This window comes from Argiope bruennichi, chromosome X2 (assembly GCF_947563725.1).
Source record: "Argiope bruennichi chromosome X2, qqArgBrue1.1, whole genome shotgun sequence".
Classification (NCBI taxonomy): Eukaryota; Metazoa; Arthropoda; class Arachnida; order Araneae; family Araneidae; genus Argiope; species Argiope bruennichi.
Genome location: NC_079163.1, coordinates 10,123,856 through 10,142,456, shown reverse-complemented (window position 1 = coordinate 10,142,456; position 18,601 = coordinate 10,123,856). Strand labels below are relative to the sequence as shown.

The window sequence follows — 18,601 nt, the reverse complement described above, 5'->3', positions numbered from 1 at the left end:
TAGAAGCCGAAGATTATTTACATAAAGAATTTGAAATTCCTATGAGCCTGACGTCCAGTAAACAAACCCGATTATAAGCTTATGTAACAAATTGCCCTTGCTGAGTTCATGTTCTATCGTCAAATAAAACTTAAAGCATCAATTATAAGAATGAAGGGAATTCCGAAATTAAATGAAAGACAGACTTATTGTAAATTAAACTTTATTTTGTCCAGTACATAAAAATTAAAACCATTTCTAAAAACTGCTAAAATCTTCCATCTTCTTGAAAGAAATGTATTCATCTTGTGTAATTTCCACACTTACAAGATAAAATCACTTCACTTGTAACTGAAGCTTGTCTAATCTATAAAAAATACGAAACTTAATACAGATATCTGTTTAGATAATTATCAATCCAGTTTCATAGATAAGATAAAAAGCATACAAAAGACCACTCTTGCTCTATTTTATCTTTAAAAATCTTCGAAAGTAAAATGATTGGAAAACTTCAAATATACTATTTTGCTCTTGGGAAATTAAAATTGTCCTTTAAGTTAGAGAAAGTGCTGTTTTGTCAAATATTAAAGAATCGAAATGAAACATTCGTTATTCTTTTACAATTTCAGGCTTTCAATTAATTCCCTTACATTTTAATAATGTAAAACAATTAAAAATTTAAGAGTGCTGCTTTTTCTAAAGTATCGTTACAAAAATTTTCCTTACACTTAATTTCACCCTTGCCCATTTCTATTTATCACTAAGCAAAAAAATTCACAGGTGTGAGTGCAAGAAAGAAACAGTCCGTTAACTCACAACAAGGCCACAAGAAGTATTCGATCTCTAATAGAAATCTAAAAATGATTCTTCTAAATTTCCGACCCGAGACTGCTCCTGCATGCTGTTCCGTCCGTCTCAATCGACGGGTCGCGAACACTGAAATTGGCTGCTGTCGTATGAGCACGTTTATGATGATTCTATGATAAAAGAATCTTAATGAGATATGTATGCCTTTCCTCCGCAAGTACCTAAATTCTTGTCAACCAGATGCATGGGCTAGATACAAGTGCAAGAATAAGAATTTATCTCTTGCACGAAGTTATCTTACTCCAAAGTCAACTGCAATATCCCAAATTAAAGAAATCCTTAAATAGCCGAGAACAATTTCTATGATATAATCTTTCATATTGACCGAAATTCTTGCAACATACAAATTTTTTCCGTTCACTCACACTTGCAAGGAATACAATTCGTTCAAAATACGTCTTCTTTTTATGTATAATTATAAAGTTTTTAAAAACTTTATACTTACCACCGCATCATGAAAAGAATCGCAAATGAACTTCCTCTGTAAACGAATGCACGAGTAAAATTTCCGCTGCTAAGAGCAACAGGACTCCGATCTAACCTATTAAAATATGAACATATCCGATTTATTATATATAAGCAATTCAAGAAGCAATTGCAGGAAATAGAATATTTGAATTTTAAAAAGGTTGCTTAAGCTGTACATTGTTTAACTGCCACATTTTGAATTCGTTAAAATCATCAACTCCAAAACCCATCGTACATCAATATATGCATAATTTCCAAATTTTTCGTTCGAGTATCAACGCGAAACCGATGGCATTCTCATTAAAATCATCTTTGTTTAATGAAAGGGCGCTCGAAGCAAAAAAAAATGACGTTTCATAACCGAGGGAAAATTAAGTATGAACACGACAGATTTGACAAAACTATCAAGCTAATTTGTACAGTTAAAAAATACAACTAAACAGCAAGACTCTAAGATACTGTGACCTATTTTTTAATCATAGTAATTCTAGATAAATTTCTACAACGGTCAATATTATAAAAAGAAATGGAATCGTTTAAGTTGGATAATTTTTGGAACTTATAGGTTTGTTACATTGATGTCCATCTATTCTACGAGAAGACGTAACCTAAAAAGGAACCTACCAATGGAATTCAATTCAAAAAAGATAATGTTTCGAATGTTCGAGCTAAAATTAACATTTCATCCGCACCCGAAGATTTAATGCGCAAAACTTCTTATAGCATGTTAACTTTGCTTTGTTACGAGTTTAAAAAACATTCATCCTCGTTATTATTGTCTTACGAAAATTGTATTAATATTCTTCTGGGTACACATTTTAAGTGTTCACCTCAAGAGATTCGTGCGCAGTTGAAAATAAACCAAAATACACGACAGTGAAGCCACGATCCCTTTCGCATAGGAAAATTAAAGTACTTGGAAGTTCATTTCATATAAAGGCATATCTCCTGTTGAAAATCGCTTTGGATTAAGTCCTAAATTTATAATAAAAATAGAGTAATAGTTTAATAGTACACGTCTTCTAGAGAGTTGATAATAACCTTTTTTTTAAAGGAAAACTAATTCACTCAGGTGCGATTTGGTTATCTTAATTTGAGAAAGCTTGAAAGGGAGAGTCATTAGGGTGCTTATAAGATAGTCTATGATGACATCACTGTTTACATCCGCGAGTTAATAGCACAGAATGAATTTCTGTAAGAATGCCTGCGACAAACAAGATGCACGAAAATTGTACAGAAAAAGTAATATACACAATCTTCAAGATGTTCGTTTCAGAATTCGGGTAACAGTGGTTTATAAAATAACACGTATCAATGAAAATCACCGAAAAAATCAATTTGTTGCATTACTCATGATCCGAAGATTATATCAGTGTAGGGATAGACATAAATAAGGCAATTGCGTTAAGAGATCACCTCCATTGAATTTAAAAGTATTCTTTTTATGAATGGTAATATTCGTAATAAATAACCATTAATTCAAAGTTTATGCGATGAACAGTCTTGAATTAAAGTAGAAACTTGGGATCAATTCAATTTAAATATACAAATTCTGAAATTCGAATAAAGTCTCAGATGTCGTAATAAATTAACGTTTATATTCAAAACAAATTAAAATCTATGAAAAATCTTCAAATAACAATTTACTTCAAATTGCCGTGGGTGAGTTTAAGACTGGAAACTACGGTATTTTTTCCATCGCAAGAAAATTAAGTAAACGTTCTAGCCCTATATATTCACCATTAGTATCAAATATAACGTTGTGTCCCGATATTAAACATCGACTTTTCATTTCTGATGCGTTATATTTAAAGAGGTTTTAAAAGAAACGTTTATTTGCCGATTATAGAAAGATCCCACTTGATAAATTAATCTTTGTTTAGCAAGCGATGAGATGTTAATTTACTGGAATTTACCACTTTACTAATCAATGAATTTCAAACCTAACAACCACACTGGCAAGTAGAAAACATTCTGCGAAGCAAATTTTCAAAACAGTCTAAAAAATTATGCAAATACAAATCCAATACAGAATGTAGTCAATTTTACTCAATGAGAAACGGGTAAAATTCAGAATTGCTTTAATCAAATACGTTTCATTTAACTACTTACTTTTTATGGTATTTCATACGGACAGCTGTAAGTGTCAGTGGTCGTAGCAGCTAGCTTCGCTTTCAGCACTTCCACAAACTGCTTTACCTTTAAATGGTAAACAGCAGTAACAAGACACTGTACAAAATTCACATGAGAACCCTATGAATATAATTTTTGCAATTTCAGTTTTCAACATAAACTGTAAGCATGAGTGGCACTCATTTTAAAAGACTAGCGATACATTAAGGAAATTTACAAAGGTTAAATAGTTTGAGTTACAAGATATTTTATATAACAATTTAATGAAAAAATTTAAAAACACTTAAAAAGGACCTTTAAATTCTCAATTTTAATTTAAAAGTGTACAATCCACTGAAAAATAATCAAAATGCAATTCGAACAAATCGGGATACTTAACCCTTTTCAGTCGGAAAGAATTCTATGTATAATTATTCACTTAATACATGACCCGTTTATTACACCAAATAAATACATGCAACTACTTTAAGTTGAGTTTCCCTGAAAAATGTTAAAATAATGTAGATTCATTATGTAGGCATTTTTAACAATTCAAATTAAGAAATAAAAATGTCAAAATGATGCACCGTCTTGAATGGTGGCTGAGATAAGACATTTGACTGCAAAAGGTTAAGTTGAATGCTACAAAATCATTTTGTACATACATTGTATTAAGATTTCGAAGCCCCGTTCTCTTCAATTAAAACTGGACGATAGTTATCAGAACCATAAAGTATCAATGGATAGATTTTAGAGTACAGTAAGAGTTTAGGAGACTTTAAAGTCTCAAATGTTGATATACGTTTAAAATATTGCAGACAAATCCGAGAAAACTTGGTTCCCAAAATTATTCGGGATATATTTAAACCCATCTTTAAATCTTCTAAGCCTATTTATTCATTTTATTTTAAAGCAATACAAACTTATTCATAAATGAATACACAAATATAAAAGAATCAATTGTACATTTAGATTTCAAATATTCAAGAAATCGTAAGCAAATTTTTATAACTCGTAATGATAGTTGATAAATGTTAAGTTCGCCAAATGCTTAAAGCAAAATTTTCAGACATTAAGTTTTTTTTTTTAATGAGAAAATTATCTTCGCCGATTTTCCAAAATGGTGAATGCAACCGTGTAAATACATTCATTACATAAGGCCCATAAGGCAGTATACGTCCCAAATATTTGAAATGTAAAAACCTTGAAAAGCGATCGTTTAAACCGAGAATGAAAGACCGGAGTAATTGATAGTAAAAAGATTAGTGTAGCATAAATCGTTCTCTTGATACGAGTTATCACTCATTAACTGGCCAGATATTCAGTGTTAATGTTTTGTTATGCTTGCGTGAAACAATGACAATTTGATTTGTGACACGTGATTTTTTTTTTTTTTTTGTCTCGTAATGTGCTTTCTCGTAATGCATTAATCTCTGCAAAAAGATTAACATTTGCACATTTGTGAAGTTTCAACATGCAGTTTCACAAATTCCGCATTCGCCCATTATGGCAACGATCCATTTTTTTAACAGCATAATTCAGTGTTCCGGCGAGTTTGACAGAAGCTTTAACTCAACAATCTGCTATAGTAAACAGGGATTCGCTCAACTAAGTAAAATTCTTTTCATAGGAATTTTCAAATTTCAAAAGTAAACTAATTTTCTATAATCATTCTATTAAATTTCTAAGAATAGCTTTGTTAAGAATCCTGGATAATGCTCATTAATATTCTAGAATCCATTCCTTCTAACAAGAGGGCAATTCAACATCTAAAGAACAAATACTTCAATTTCTCGAAACTCATGAAGGATTCTTTACTACTTACCGTAGCCTGGTAATGCTAGTTTCATTGTCAAATACAATTCAGTTCAGTTCATTGATCTTTGACGTCGTAGATCACGCACTGAAATAAAATTTCTAGCATTATATTTCTAAACATTTCAATTCAAAAATTGCGTTTTTTTTAATACAAAAAGGTTTCTTCATGCGACACTTGAAGTTATACAGCACAATTGATTCATACAAATTTGTAAGACTAACGCAAGGTACAAGAAATAAAGTTATGAAAATTTATTGTAATCTAGTGCATCCTTGCAAGTTCAGGGTAGCAGATCTTACTTTTAAAATGTTGAATTTTGAAGGCACTTCCACGAAAATAACAATTTAGAAAATTAAGTTTAAGACTAGTCATTTAGAAGGAAAAAAGACGAAGTTGCAGCAGATAAGCAATACATTAAAAAATACAATAGAAATGTGCAGTAAGTTCCCCTTCCCAAAGAATACTGGAACAGAATACATTTGCGAGAAGGAGTAATGCAAATATGAAATGGAACTACAACCGCAATGGAAATTCATTGAAATTAGGGAACTACATTGTGTTCGTTTTATGCCTTCACCGATGGTTTAATGATCGTTAAAAAGATATTTAACGTTGGGCATTCATTGCAATTTAAAAATTTATATAGAAACTAAAATGATTCCGGCAATAATGAAAAATGGTCATACGAATTAATTTTCTCCTAAATAATCTCTTCATAAATAAGTGAAAAAAAAATCAAAGTACAGGAAGTGTTAAATGTAATAAAGCGATTGATAAAGAATAACATCGGTTTTAAAAGTTTTAAAAAGTAATTTAAGAGGAACAAGGAATTGCATAAAACCCGCACGCAAGTAAATTTTGGAAACTTCGAGTAAAAGTAAGATTTATAACACGTTGATTAATTTAAAAGAATAGTTTGGTTAAAGATTCAGAAGGATTGCTAAATTTTGAGTCCCGGTTATTTGAGATGTTCTCAAGTCGCATATTTTTACCAAAACATTAAAATAGGTTGTAAATGATTCATTAAATCAGAAGTATTCTGGAAAAAGATTGAAAGGTAAAATTTCAGCAAGCTTCATACAGAGCTCGTAAATCGGATGGAGACGGGATGCGAGTGCTAATACTCATCAAAACGAACAATATTAGCAGCGTGATCCAAGTATTTATTCCATTTTCATAAAGTTTAATTATATTAATGTCCCCGTTTAAAAGCAACACTGAATGCTATTTTGGGACAGACCTCAATTTTGAACCGCGGTTAGAACGATACTTAAAGAACTGCTCCACCCTCCTGAAAACTATCTTACTGCAATAATGGGAGGACATCCGTCGGGGTCAACCTCGACAGATTTAACAAACACTAGACTCGCTTGCATGGTGGTTCTTCTCTGGAATCCGATTTAGCAAAAACCCTCCATTTCCGGAGCCGAAACCTTTTTAGGCCACAATGGCTCCATTTTCATCAAGTTTAATATAATTAATCAAGTCGTCTTGCAATTTTCAACTAGGATCAAGTAAAAAAACATAGAACCCCAAAGGGTCGTCCAAGGGCATCATTGCACGATTCACAAAACTGAAAGATTGGCTCACGGTCTCGTAGACTCGTATCCCGACTGCTACAAAAAAGATTCTTGAGACGAGATGTTAGACTGAAGAAATTTGTATACATTATATTACAAGTTCATCACTCCAAAAAGAAATAGCAAGAGTTAGTTCAGCTGAGCCAGAAAACCAAGCTACTGGTCATGAATGTTTGTCCACGATTTTCAATATTGAAGTTCGACAATTAAATCCTTAAGCATGTGAATAATGTGTAATGTATAATGCATACCCTTGTGTGTGGTTTGCACACATACCCTTATGTGTGGTTTGCGAAGCAGCCTGCAACAGACCAAACATTTCCAAGAAGACCGCGATAAGCTATGCCAGTAAAACATGATCTAATAGTTAAGATCTCGTCAGCCAATCGAAGGATGTATATAGCTCGTGGCAAATTTTTGTCCCGCGAGAAATCACGAAGATTGTCTTAAACCAAGACACGGTTGTCGACAGCAGTAAATATTCTGAAGTAAACAAAGACTTACTGAACCCCAAATAATGAAACAATTATACTATTAAAGCTAACGGCTAAAAACTGCATTTCTAATATCTGCTGTTCCCATGTTATCTTAATGGCAAGAATATCATGGCAATCTGAAGCACAGAAGATTCAACACTTGCACTTTTAGTTACCATACTTTTGAATCGTAATTCAATTAGCTGATATTCTACCCAACGTTTACCTAAAAATTTGCCCCGTTTTGAGGCTGGTTACCTTGGAAGGAAAAAATGGTGTCAGATATGGCTAAGTGGGGCTAACTATAGTTCATTTTGGTGGTACATCTCTCCTTTTGCTGAAACAGCTTTCGAGTACACTGTATATTTACAAATCAGAAGCATTTAGCAAAACTTTACAGCACCAACGAAGGCAAATCAATTTTTAAAGCGAGAAAAATCAAAATACTTTGGGAAAGATTTATGTTCTGTTCTGCACTTAGGAAATAAGAGTCGAAGAAATTTCTCAAATCTTCACTTAAATTAAAAATGCAAGTTTTACGAAAGCGAGGCAAAAACCGTTTTTCGTAAATGACAACTCAATTTCTCCTATATCTGGCAAGAAAAAGCAGTCGCGATTTTACCCCAAGAGCGAAAAAAATCGGGCATTTCTTTATTGAAAAAATTCTGTTCATTCTTGCTCATTATTAAAGAGTGTTGCGATAAGTGGTGTTTTTTAAGCTACAAAATACTTTATCGTGAGTGATCGTTAAAATTTAAATGCGAAACTAAAGTGCTTTAGAATTAGAAGATTTTAACTAACATCGCTGAAGCTTCGGCTAATACACAAAAGCTAGAAATTCCCCGATTCTCACATATTCTAATAAGTTTAATTGGAAGCCTGGAAAAGTATTCACATAACATTCTACAGAGAGGTCATTCCTTACCTCTTTTGGGCATAAGTTTGGAATGCTGATCTTGGGAGCATTCAGGTAAAGGTTTCCAAAGGCTGTCTTCTGAACTGAAGAGAGACCACATAGGAGCATGATCATGTTCAAAATAAGATCCATCTCCTCTCATGTCTGAATAAATGTCGATATCCTCTTGAGATGACCAGTGAGAAACTATACCACTGTCACTGTCCTTCCAGGAGTCGCCTTTTCGCAGATTTTTAAAAAAATTAATGGGATCCCTTCTCAAAAATTCAAGATCTTCCCTGGAAGACGTAGCTGAGTGTGGCACTGTAGAATTTATTTTGTACCTTTCTTCGTATGAAAGATCACAGTCGTTAGCGGAGAAAGATCTCTTGAAAATTCGCTTGTGGAAATGAGACTCTAAGCCCGTTTCTCCATTTGGAGTTATTGTCCCTTTACACGCGTTCAATAAAAAATCTGTTGTATCGGTAAGTAGGCCGATATTGGCACTTACACTGCTTGAGATAGAATCCTGTCTCTCGATTTTCGGGCTGTCGTGACACCAGACACTACACGGAGGATCGCAGAAACTCGTGTTAATTCCTTCATCGACTTCAGACTGCTTAGCACTATTCCTCTTGCTGTCGGGCGAAAAGCATCTTCGGATCATTTCTTCTATTTCTGCAGTTACTCCTGAAATTTTAAATCATTTCTATACATAAGAAATTTGATGAAAACCTTGCTAACTTATAAAATAGAATCTAACAGACCGATGATGTCATAATAAAACTGTTCAGAATTACGATTCAAATTACTACAAGAACCGAGCTTAGTTCTTATGCAAAAACTTTCATTGTTTACAATTGAATATGATATACAATTGGTTTTAGGAAGAATTGAGTTATAAAAGTAGACTTCCGGAATTCGCTTGTATACAAACAAAATAACGTAGTTGCAGAACATTTACTTTAAAACATTTAAGAACTGCAATACTGGCATGACGTTGTTTGCTATCTATGTCAATTAAATAGATAAATATCCACGTACTGTTTAGCAATACGAATTAAGCTTGAAGTGCCTTTTGTAACTACATCGCAAGAGTCATTGAGATGCAGAAACGATTTAACTAGGTTTCTGTAAACGTGAAAATGGATCCGATTCGACCTAGTTAGACTTTCTTCAGATCTACATTCTAGTGTATATGCGATATCCGGGACAGAGAGAAGGTCAACTAATTATCAAGTACGCGATTGGCAATGTAATCAGTTAAGTGTGTTCTAACCCCCTTTTAGAGCCGAGTCAATTCAGATTTTTGAAAATAATGCATTTAATCCGATTATCCGATGGATAAAAACAATTTCTGCTACCCATGTTCGCGATTGAAAATGGTCAACTATTACTCGATTATTAAGCATTAACGTAAGACAAAAGACTAATTTATGGAATTACGGTAAAACTTTAAAACCTGCTCTTACTAAATTACCAGAGCTTTTACCAAACTTTTAGCACATTTTATAGTAAACTACGAAAATTAATATTCGTAGTCTTATATCAAATCGCTAATGGTTTTATAACCACTTTTGCAAAGAATTCGCGGTCTTTTAATCCGACTGAAAAGTTTCTCGTGTTTTAATTTTTTTAAAGTTTACTTTCACTGCGCTAATGCATACTATTAATGGGAGAAACTGAAATTGTAATGAATATCACGTCAACAATCGGTATAATAGGTTACAAAGCAAAAGCAATGCAATAGTACCTGCAGCATTCGAAATGAAATTATAACCAAGACAACAATCTAGATTAAATGCAAAAGCTACCCAGCTCACATGCATCTCATGGGTCTTAATCTTTCTAAAGGACAGAAATGAAAGAAGAATAAAATTGAGAACAATCCTCGAAATGCGACTTTCATACATTTTCTAGACTTAACTTTAAATCCGCAAACTACAACACTAGTTTAGTGTACATTAAGATTCACAAATCTCAATTTAAAGTTTCATTAATCAATTATTTTCTTAAATAATCATATGCAAAACCCGATTTCTGCATTCATTTGACAATTTAGGCTTTTATAATAAAAATGAGGATGCAAATGCGTTTTCTGCAAGAAAATTCAAATCCGTTCGAAATAGAATAACACAGTGCATTAACCTAATCTTGCATACCTATATTGATATCTTGCATACCTACACCGATATTGCAACTAAAGGAGACAAATAAAATCAATTCTGAATTCTAAAATAGGAGAGTTTCGGCCTTATCAGTGTCATTCTGAAATCATCCACCAGTTGATGAAATTTTGGTTTAAAATCAGAGGCAAGTCGAGAGATGACAGTCGACTGTTTCGCTTGTTGAATCTTATTGTCATAGCTGAGCTTCATAATTTCAATCAGTATGAAATATTCATAAAGGTCGCATCAAAATAATCCTTAATACGGCAATTAAAATCTACATTAAAATTACACAAAACGGGCATTTCATATTAAATTTAAGCGAAGAGAACACCAGATATAAAGACATACACAAAAACTCCCAACACCTTCAACACTTTACCTTCGTTTGCTTCAGGATAGTCCATTTCTAATAGAGGGTGACAGTTATCGTCTTCCAGAATTTCATCTGTACGTACCTATAAGAAAATATTGACATGAAACAAAATCAAGTATATATATATCTATATATTGCTCAAAATGCGAGTTGAAATTTTAAACTACTCGTACTTTAAGTATTCAAAAGGCTGCATTGCTCAAAATATTGAGTGAAGGTTATATTGCTCAAAATACTAGTAGAAATACTCGAGATTCACCGATTTAACATGAAGATGCATCAATAATTTGACATTAGCTAAAAAATGCTGGAGTGTCCTTTTTATTTCCACCAGCTTTGCAATCCACAATAAAACGAATAAACCTTTATAAGACCGTTTAATTTCAGTAGTATTGCACGATTAGGTCATGCCTCAAACTGCTTCACTGATAGAAAGGCTTACTTTTGTTCCGGTCTAGTATGTTAATTTTTTAACCGACATGGACAGGAGACAGGTTTGGATATTTAACAACTTCAGAAATCTTTCAAGTGATTCGCTATTCCATCTGGAATCTAAATATTTGCGAGTATGGCTATGAGCTATTAAATTAGAACAGAAAGATTGGTATAAGCACTTGATCAGTACTTTTACTATTTGAAGATGAGAGCTGTTGAGGTTTCATGCACTGCTGTTGCTTACATTTGAATTTTCGTAACGCTGTTTGGCATTTTAGATTGTTTCATTTATAGTCAGATTGCATGATGTGTTTTAAAGTAAGCACTACTTTCCCATACTAGTTTTCTAGATAAAATTAGTGTTAATTACCTTTACTTTGTATTTGGATGCGATACTTGATAAAAAGCTAAAGAATTTACAATGCTCATTATACTTTAAGAGAAAAGCAGACAGCATTTCTGTATATTTAAAACGAGTCCATTGAAGGTGGAACTTTAGTTTCATTGATCTTTCTTAAATTTCCGGATGAGAAAAGTTAGCATTGAAATATCAAAAATCCCAATAAACGATTTCTTTGAAATACAAGTCAATTTAGGTACAGTTTCAGGAAGATTACATTGTTTGCTTTTAAACATTTAAAACAAACTAAAAAAATAAGGCAGATTTTCCCAACAAGAATTCTAATTCCATCACCAACCAATGAAACTTAAACACGTTGTAAAATGCACGAAATTGAAGCGATCGATTCCCATATCGCAGAAAGCAAATCTGGAATCTGAATCTTCAACAATGAGTTTGTTTGCTGTGGGGTACATTTGCATGCATTGTGAAGAGAAAAATTTCCTGAAAATACTTCATTTTTCGAAAATTTTACTTGTATGATTGAATTTTTGCTTGATCTGCATTTTGAAAAACAGATTACGGCAGAGCGTTATCGAAACATTACAATTTTAAGTGAATTCTGTTATAATACGAGAAAATGCGAGTATTTAGAAAATAACTTAAGTGATCTTGTTTTGATTTTGTACAAAAAATATGTGGCAGTTTAGTGGTATTTAAATGGAATTTCAATGCAACTAAGATTCGTAAGGATACCGTCATTTCAGCGAGCTGAATTTCAGTTTCTCTATTAAGAGGCTTAATATTACAAGAGATTCTTCCAACAGTTTAATAAACTTGGAATCGCTAAAATCCTTATTTTGTGCGCCTCTAATTTCGGCTAAGGATGCAACAAAACAAAGTTGTCAATCAAGACTGCTGATCATAAATATAAAACAGCTACTCGCCATTTTAATAAGAATTTGGATTTATTGATAGCGATTGTTTTACCCAAGAACACTTTGTAAATCCTTATGGATCACAATTGCTGAATCCCCTTTAAATTCCGAATAACGAAATTCTACAAACCGGCTTAACCTATCTGTACTTTCGACAGCAAAATTCAAACACGCGATGCCGCTAGCATCCGAAGCTAAGTGTAGAATTCTTTTTTTTTTTAACTTAAAAATATCTTAGTGGGATTGGGAATTTAGTTTCTTCGCTAGCTCAAGGATTCTGAGAGCAAGAACAGCACAAGTAGAAAAACGAAAGCAATCATTCTCAACTTTTCTATTATAGACCGATGCTTTTCTAAAGGAGTTTGAAGAAATAAATACTTACTCGATTCAACTAATTCGACTTAATTTAATAACTCAGTTTGAACAGGAAACTATTTCCATAAAAAAAGCAGCAGAACTTTTCGGTAATGTAAGTGCCATATATATATATTTCAAAACGTACACATCGAATTTACAAAATAAAATATCCCTCATAATATTTGATTATACCAATTATCAGACAGATTATTGAACACTTAGACTAATCGAATAATCATGAGTAATCCACGAAAAGAACGGATCGAAATGAATTCCGTTAGAATGGCAAGATAATATTAAAATGAAAAACTGAAAGGAAGCGATTCAAAAACTCGAGTAGGTGTTTAGTTTTTATTTTCTGCTCTCATAACATTCGTAAACAGACAATTTTAATAAGAATAACTCGGTAAGAATTAAAGGATAAATATTATCTGTTCATAGTTCACTTTAAGAATAACACTGAATGTTTTGTTAGCCTTAATACTTTCAATTTTAAAACGTAATTTAATTCTTTAATGAATGTTTGTCAATTTTTAATTTCTTGCAAGACTATTGCAATATATGTACAACTCAACAAGCGAAAAAGTAAACAAAACGGTATAAAGGTTGCTAGTAAGTTTATCCGCTGCTTTTTGCATTATATTGGCGACAATTCGAGGCACACTAAACTAGGATTCAACCCTTGAATCTTCGTATAATTATGATGAATTCTACAGAAGGATATAAATAGACGCATGTCAATTCATACCTATAAATGCGTAAAAACTGTAGAAAATTAGACAAATAGTTGTGTTATTCATTATTATTAGCACAGACGAACTTAATATTAAATAACTTTATTTATAACAATTAAAACCGTCTTATGCATCTTGCTGTATAATATCAAGAGAAACAATACTTACGAATTTTGATGGATCAGTGTCCCAAAACTTGACCTTATAATCTTCAGTTACTTCATCGATATCTATAAATGAAGTCTCTGGCTTCTTTGTAGTTTCAGCTGAAATCAAATCGCATATACCAGAAACAATAGTTTTTAGCTGTTCCAAACAAGACTCCAGATTAAGTTCTCCCTTGCTTTCATTTTCGGTACAGTCCTCGAGTAGCTCCATTTCTACGGGACAGTCAGGCTTCGTGTCAAATAATATGCTTTCATTTCCATTTGAAGAAGGAGGATATCGACAGAAGTGTATTCCTTCTTTTGAGCAATTATGATCTAAATTGAAAAGATTGCCCAAAACGCTCGGAGGCATACAATATCCAAACATGGGAGGACATCTACATGGTTCATCACAATTCGGATTCCATAAACTTAGATCTTTTGGAGTTACAGACCACAAATTGTCTTCTAAATTTCTTGGTGGCAAAGTTAACGAAAGCAGTGGTCGAGTAGCTTGCTCGTGGCGATACAATCCATAGAGGGAGGAAAGAAATATGGAAGGCTTCGGTGGTTTAAAGACGGACAAGTCAAAAGTACACGATTTCCCTGTACAATAATTGATTGCTTCGATGTCCACTCCCATGTACTTCAATTTTCCCACTTCGGGAAACGTTGAGAGATGATCCTCAATGGGTATGATCTTGGGATTAACTTTACAACTGCTAGTTAATATCACTCTTTCAAAGATTTTAATTATTTCTTGCTTCGTGATTGTTTTCTCTCCTCGATTTCTCTTTTCAGCCAAATAATCTTTAACCAGCTGCTTAGCAATTTCTTTCATTTGATTTACTGTGTAGTTCTTAATACCCTTTGTTTTAGAAATTGTCCAAAAAGGAGCAGAAATATTTTTCATTTCATCACTGTTCATTACATCTTTTAAGTTAGAAATTTTGCCAGGAACAAAAATATCTGCCGATGGATTCAAAGTGGAACTTACGGTTTCAATCATAGCTTTTACAAATCGAGACTGAATTCAAAAAAGGCAAGATTATTCACAAGTAGTTTTCAAAGGTGAAAGCAATATCATACACCGTACTTTTTCAAGGAGTACCTGGAAAAGGTATACAAGAGGATTATTTATTCAAGTAATTGTACTAAAAAGGAAAGATTCACAGACTTATCGACATAATGTTAAGCTTACTGGAATAATTCAATACTAAACAGCAGCAGTAAATAAATATAAAATCGAAATTTTTGAATCATGATGAGTTTCGTTAAATTACATCAAACCAAAGCACTCATTTTTATTCGAAAATATTTAAATTCAAATTTTCGATATTTTAGCGAAAGCCTACTTAAGAATTTAAAATGACGAAACGCATAATACGACATTTAGAAGATCATTTTGCTTGCGCAGTAGATACTCATTAAATATCTAGTAGCATATTAAAAGCCATTACCTCGTCACTCACCAATCATTGAGAACAATACGCTTCTTGTCGGAAAGCTGCAAAATTAAAAAAGGAACACTTCCCTGTGTAAGTGTGGATATTATTGAAAGAAATTTTCAATGAAAACTGGTAGATATAGATAGAATTCTTGCTTCTCTTCACTTCGTTATCATAATGAGGATTTTTTTTTCCAAACTTGGCTGATTGCAGTAACTAGCAGAAGAAAGTTTGAATTTCGTGTTCGGTTAAGGCTGGACATGGATATCCATTTTATGATAAGAATATCCAAATGATATAGGGTGATATATGAAAAATGATATATGAAATGATGATATGGGCATGAATATCCAAATCAATATTTTTAAAATTCTTCTTTAAAATAAATCGATGTATATCTCTCGGATACAGATATATATATATCTCGGAACCGATCTTGGATTTCTTCAAGCAAATGCGATGTGAATTTGAAGAAATGCCATCTTTGTCGGCTTTGTCATCGGTTGAAATCAAAATAATAAAGTCTTACACTAACATTCCTTTATTTTCTCTTGAAAACAAGAAATAAATCCAGCATATTCAATTAAATCAGATTCTTATATCTATTAATACGGTCATAATAGCACAATTAGCCCTTTTTATGTAACTTTAGCATTAGAAACTTATAGGGAAAGATATGCACAATAAATAATGGCTAATAGGTGAAATCTGTTTTAAATAAAGAAGCTGTGATAGTCTGGTGATATTATTAGAAATTCAACGTCTGGGGGTTCGAAACCCGGTTCTTTTGAAGGCTCACCTTGAATAAAGTTCTGGTGTGCGTTGAATCTGTTTCCGTGAGTAAATCGTCTTTTGGTGCGAAATTTTGAACGCTTGGATATCAGCTCAAGTGAAATCCTTGGTTATCTCAGTACCGGCGAGATATTATTAACTCCGTCTATAACAGCACTCGTGTTGTTTCAAAAACAGTACGCTTATCTAATCAATTAATCAGTCTGTTTTGAAGAAAAAAAAACAAATTCAAGCAGTTTCAAATTCTGGTCGAATCTGAAGTAAATGAGAAAAATTTGCATTAACTGGTTCATTTATCGAGATGATTCTATTTAATCTTCAGAAAAATTAATTTGAACATTATGTTTCTTAGAATACAAAGAAGTCTTCAATTATTGAAACGAAAGTAGATGTTTCTCTCTAATATTCCTTGTACAGTCGATCTCAGAAGTGTTCAAAAATTTCTCACTGTTCAGAAACTGATAATATATTGCAATCAAATATACTAGTCGATTTAATGGCTTTTATTAATATGTGCAATTATTGCCTACTCTTAAGGCCATCTTTTTGGAATTTTTATCAAACGAAATTTTCGAATGCGAACATTTGCTTCCGATTACTGATTCAAAATCCTCTCATCAAATCAACTAGCTTAGTTTAGTTATATTAACGTTACGTATTAAAGCACTAACTATTTTGGGACGTACACTAGGGCTATTTTGGGACGTACCTCGTAATTTTGAACCGCGGTCAGATGACGAGGACGAAAGCTGAGCTGACAACCCTTTCCAAACTTCCACACCTCGCTAGGGGGAGGACGTTTGGCCCCGACGGATTTAACGTGCACCAGACCCACTTACACAATGGTTCTTCGGTGGAATCGGGTCTCGAACCTGAAACCCTCCGGTTTCGAAACAGAGGCCTTACCACCAGGCACCCACGGTCTTAGTTCAACTCTTAGCGATGAAAGGGGAAAATAGAATTCACTTTTTGGATTACCTACGTATCTTATTTACTCTAAATTTCTTTCCTAAATAGTTTTTTTATATTAATTCATCCTTTAAAATGAAAATAAGCCATTTAAATAAAAAAAAAAAAGAATTTAATTCATTCTAATGAATTATTTGTAAGTAAAAGAAATAAAATTATTTCGTTTTATTCATAAGAGACGTTTCATATTTGTTGAGTTTTTAAAATTTTTAAAAACAGGTTCATTTTAACTATTAAAAGGTCCTAATAACATTTTGTTTGTTTATTTATAATTATATTAAATCTCTAGCAAGTATACATTTCACTGAACCTTCAAATTTTTCTCCGTTCTAAATGATTTTCTAGATTTAAATTTTAGTTTAACAGCTCATGAAATGAAAAAACGCATTGCAAATGCGAGTTTTTTTGTTATAAAACGCTCGTTTATCAAATATTTCAGTAGAACAATAATAATTTGATGAAATCCTCTACGGAAAATATTTATGTATTTTATATCTTTATTAGAGAAACGGTTATTTGCTATTATTACAGTTATTGTCACACACAACCACGGCTTAAATATAGCGGAAGCAGCTGTAGCGTTTCCAATCTCAAAATTTCTGGAATTCTTCTCCGATAATAGCATGAGTATTGTAAAGTAACTAAATATCATGAATTTTATAGTTAAAGGATAAATTTACAAAAGACACTGATAATTACAACATTACTTTCATGCTATGTCCTTGTTCAGCTGATGCTGTTCCTCTTGCAGTTATTATAACTAAAGGGCAGATTAAACAATCATACATAAAAAGTTACCAGCCTTTTTAGTTAAGCTTTTGTATGTCCATTTAATCATAAGGGATATTCAGAAATTTTTATGACGGATGAAGAAATAAAAGCTTTGCTAAATGTTTCACCCGCATCTTCATATCTGAAAACACTGTACCATAACATTTTCTTTCTCCATCAGTGGTTTAGGTACTGGTTCCAATTTTCATATGTCAGTAAATATACTCCAACGTAATTGCAAACATCTTTGTAAGCACTTACTATGCATTTTCCATGTATTTGAAGCCATTAGAAGACTGGATATGGAATTCAAGTCATCAAATTCTGAAAGACCACAAAAATCAATTTACTTTAATTTTTTAACGTGTTATGATGTTATCAGACAACACAAGCAATCAAAGAAGCTTAAAAGGAGGCTTGCAATTATGTCAAAATATATTTACTAATATATGAAAATTACAACCAGTACCTAAACAACTGACTGATTTAGAAACACTTGAGGTGCCTAGCTTTCCGAAATCAGGAGCAACTTTACTTAAGTACATGTACGCATCTTCAAATATGAGGCTCTTTGTCGCGTCAAAGCATATGATGTTTGTTTGTTTGTTTTTAAGTTTTAGATTTTGTGGCATCGCAGCTAGAAAAACATTATGAGAAGAAAATTTCGGAACTTACAATCGTTCTGCCACTCCTAAATTGTTTCTGCTAACATTGAATTTTAATAAAAATTATAAAGAAAGAGGACATTACATTATTTAGCGACAATATACGTTCAGTAAAAAGCGATGAATATTTATACATAGTAAACACGAAAAGTGCATGCTTTTCATATCCTGCAGGATTATACAGTCACTTTTGTAAGAGCCAATATTATTTTTTGAACGCTGGGACATTGCCCCAAGCAATTCCCCACCTGTATCGTTCCAAAATA

The 18,601-nt window shown here is 32.6% G+C and overlaps 1 protein-coding gene across 3 annotated transcripts; it reads right to left on the bottom strand.

Annotated features, from left to right (window-relative positions):
• Positions 1-208: 208 nt before the first annotated feature.
• LOC129960454 (uncharacterized) lies at positions 209-15,250 on the bottom strand. 3 transcript variants are annotated; one of them, XM_056073899.1, is made up of 8 exons: positions 15,163-15,250; positions 13,713-14,801; positions 10,747-10,822; positions 8,227-8,886; positions 5,252-5,329; positions 3,427-3,567; positions 1,292-1,387; positions 209-346 (listed from the first exon to the last, which is right to left on the bottom strand). In XM_056073899.1, exons 2-5 carry the CDS (start codon positions 14,697-14,699, stop codon positions 5,295-5,297), a joined length of 1,758 nt encoding a protein of 585 aa, XP_055929874.1. In that variant the 5' UTR covers positions 14,700-14,801; positions 15,163-15,250; the 3' UTR covers positions 209-346; positions 1,292-1,387; positions 3,427-3,567; positions 5,252-5,294. The 3 variants fall into 3 exon arrangements, with proteins under 3 accessions (XP_055929874.1, XP_055929876.1, XP_055929875.1); XM_056073901.1 differs by having other exon boundaries at positions 8,708-8,886; XM_056073900.1 differs by having other exon boundaries at positions 15,151-15,246.
• Between the last annotated feature and the right edge of the window lie 3,351 nt (positions 15,251-18,601).

What these genes read in the sequence shown, in the direction of transcription:
- LOC129960454 (XM_056073899.1), bottom strand. Translation starts at nt 14,699, where the DNA reads ATGATTGAAACCGTAAGTTCCACTTTGAATCCATCGGCAGATATTTTT. An exon ending in ACACTGATCCATCAAAATTC is followed by an intron (nt 10,823 to 13,712) that starts GTAAGTATTGTT and finishes ATTTTCTTATAG; the next exon opens with GTACGTACAGATGAAATTCT. An exon ending in CTATCCTGAAGCAAACGAAG is followed by an intron (nt 8,887 to 10,746) that starts GTAAAGTGTTGA and finishes TTAAAATTTCAG; the next exon opens with GAGTAACTGCAGAAATAGAA.